The sequence below is a fragment of the Chiloscyllium plagiosum genome, chromosome 18 (genome assembly GCF_004010195.1).
Source record: "Chiloscyllium plagiosum isolate BGI_BamShark_2017 chromosome 18, ASM401019v2, whole genome shotgun sequence".
NCBI classification, from domain to species: Eukaryota; Metazoa; Chordata; class Chondrichthyes; order Orectolobiformes; family Hemiscylliidae; genus Chiloscyllium; species Chiloscyllium plagiosum.
In genome coordinates this window covers 5,802,558-5,803,840 of record NC_057727.1, presented here as the reverse complement: position 1 = coordinate 5,803,840, position 1,283 = coordinate 5,802,558, and the positions used below count along the sequence as shown (strand labels likewise).

Below are 1,283 nucleotides of genomic sequence, written 5' to 3'. Positions count from 1 at the left end.
GGCCCACAAGCCTCATCCCTAATGAAGGACTTATGCTCGAAACATCAATTCTCCTGCTCCTCAGATGCTGCCTGACCTGCTGTGCTTTTCCAGCACCACAATCTTCGGTCCAACTCATCCATGCCAACCATATTTCCTAACCTAATCTCGTCCCAGTTGCCAGGATTTCGCCCACATCCCTCCAAACCCTTCCTATTCATATACCCATCCAGATGCCTTTTAAATGTTGTAATTGTACTAACCTCTACCACTTCCTCTGGCAGCTCATTCCACACACGCACCACCCTCTGTGTGAAAAAGTTGCCCAAACAGTCCCAGCCCGTTCAGCCTCTCCCTATAGCTCAAACCCTCCAACCCTGGCAACATCCTTGTAAATCATGTCTGAATTCTCTCAAGTTTCACAGCATCTTCCCTACAGCAGGGAGACCAGAATTGAATGCAGCATTCCAATTGTGGCCTAAACAATGTCCTGTACAGCCAAAACATGACCTCCCGACTCTTATTCTCAGTGCATTGACCAATAAAGGCAAACTTACCAAACGCCATCTTCACTACCCTGTCTACCTGGGACTCTACTGCTCAAACCTCCATCTGCATATCAAGGCTCAGGAACTGCATCTGGTTAAAGACTGAACATTGAGATACTCACGTTTGTGGACTGCACGCTGCCATATTTGGCCCGAATCTTTGGCTCTTGTATGGTGGCAAGGTTGGTTCCAGTCACAATGAGTGGCGTCCCCCCACTTTGTAACGACACAGGAGCCCAGAGGCAGAGAGAAGAGCACAGAGAGTGAGAGAACAATAGGGGAAAAATTAGCACGCGGGTGAGAAATTTATTCAGCAATCCCACTCCTGGAGGGCTCCATCTCCCCATCATTCCTACACGATAATGCCCCATTTCCAGACTGATGGTATGACATTTCCTCCAGTCTTGGTGACCCTCCAGTATCTCATACTACAGGCCGTTATTGTCACACCCACTGGAGCACTGTCAGCCCATGGGGTCAAGTTCCACTCCAGTCATCTATCCATGTCCAGCAGGACGTGTTACACTGTCAGAGGTGAGAGAATTCCAATGGTAGACAAAACCAAATTTGTCACCTGAGGTATTTTGATGATTAGATGACTAGATTTCCTATAGTATGGAAACAGGCCCTTCGGCCCAACTAGTCCATACCGACCCTCCGAAGAGTAACCCACCCAGACCCATTCCCCATAACTAATACACCTAACTTTACCGGCAATTTAGCATGGCCAATTCACCTGACCTGCACATCTTCGGA

The 1,283-nt window shown here is 48.2% G+C and overlaps 1 protein-coding gene across 1 annotated transcript in view; it reads right to left on the bottom strand.

Moving 5' to 3' along the window:
- The window catches only part of LOC122558816 (plexin-A1-like), a 463,903-nt gene that overhangs the window by 16,925 nt on the left and 445,695 nt on the right, over nucleotides 1–1,283 (bottom strand). The window contains exon 17 of the mRNA XM_043707607.1: nucleotides 650–743. Within this exon, the coding sequence (XP_043563542.1) occupies nucleotides 650–743 (94 nt within the window). The remainder of the gene's footprint in view (nucleotides 1–649; nucleotides 744–1,283) is intronic.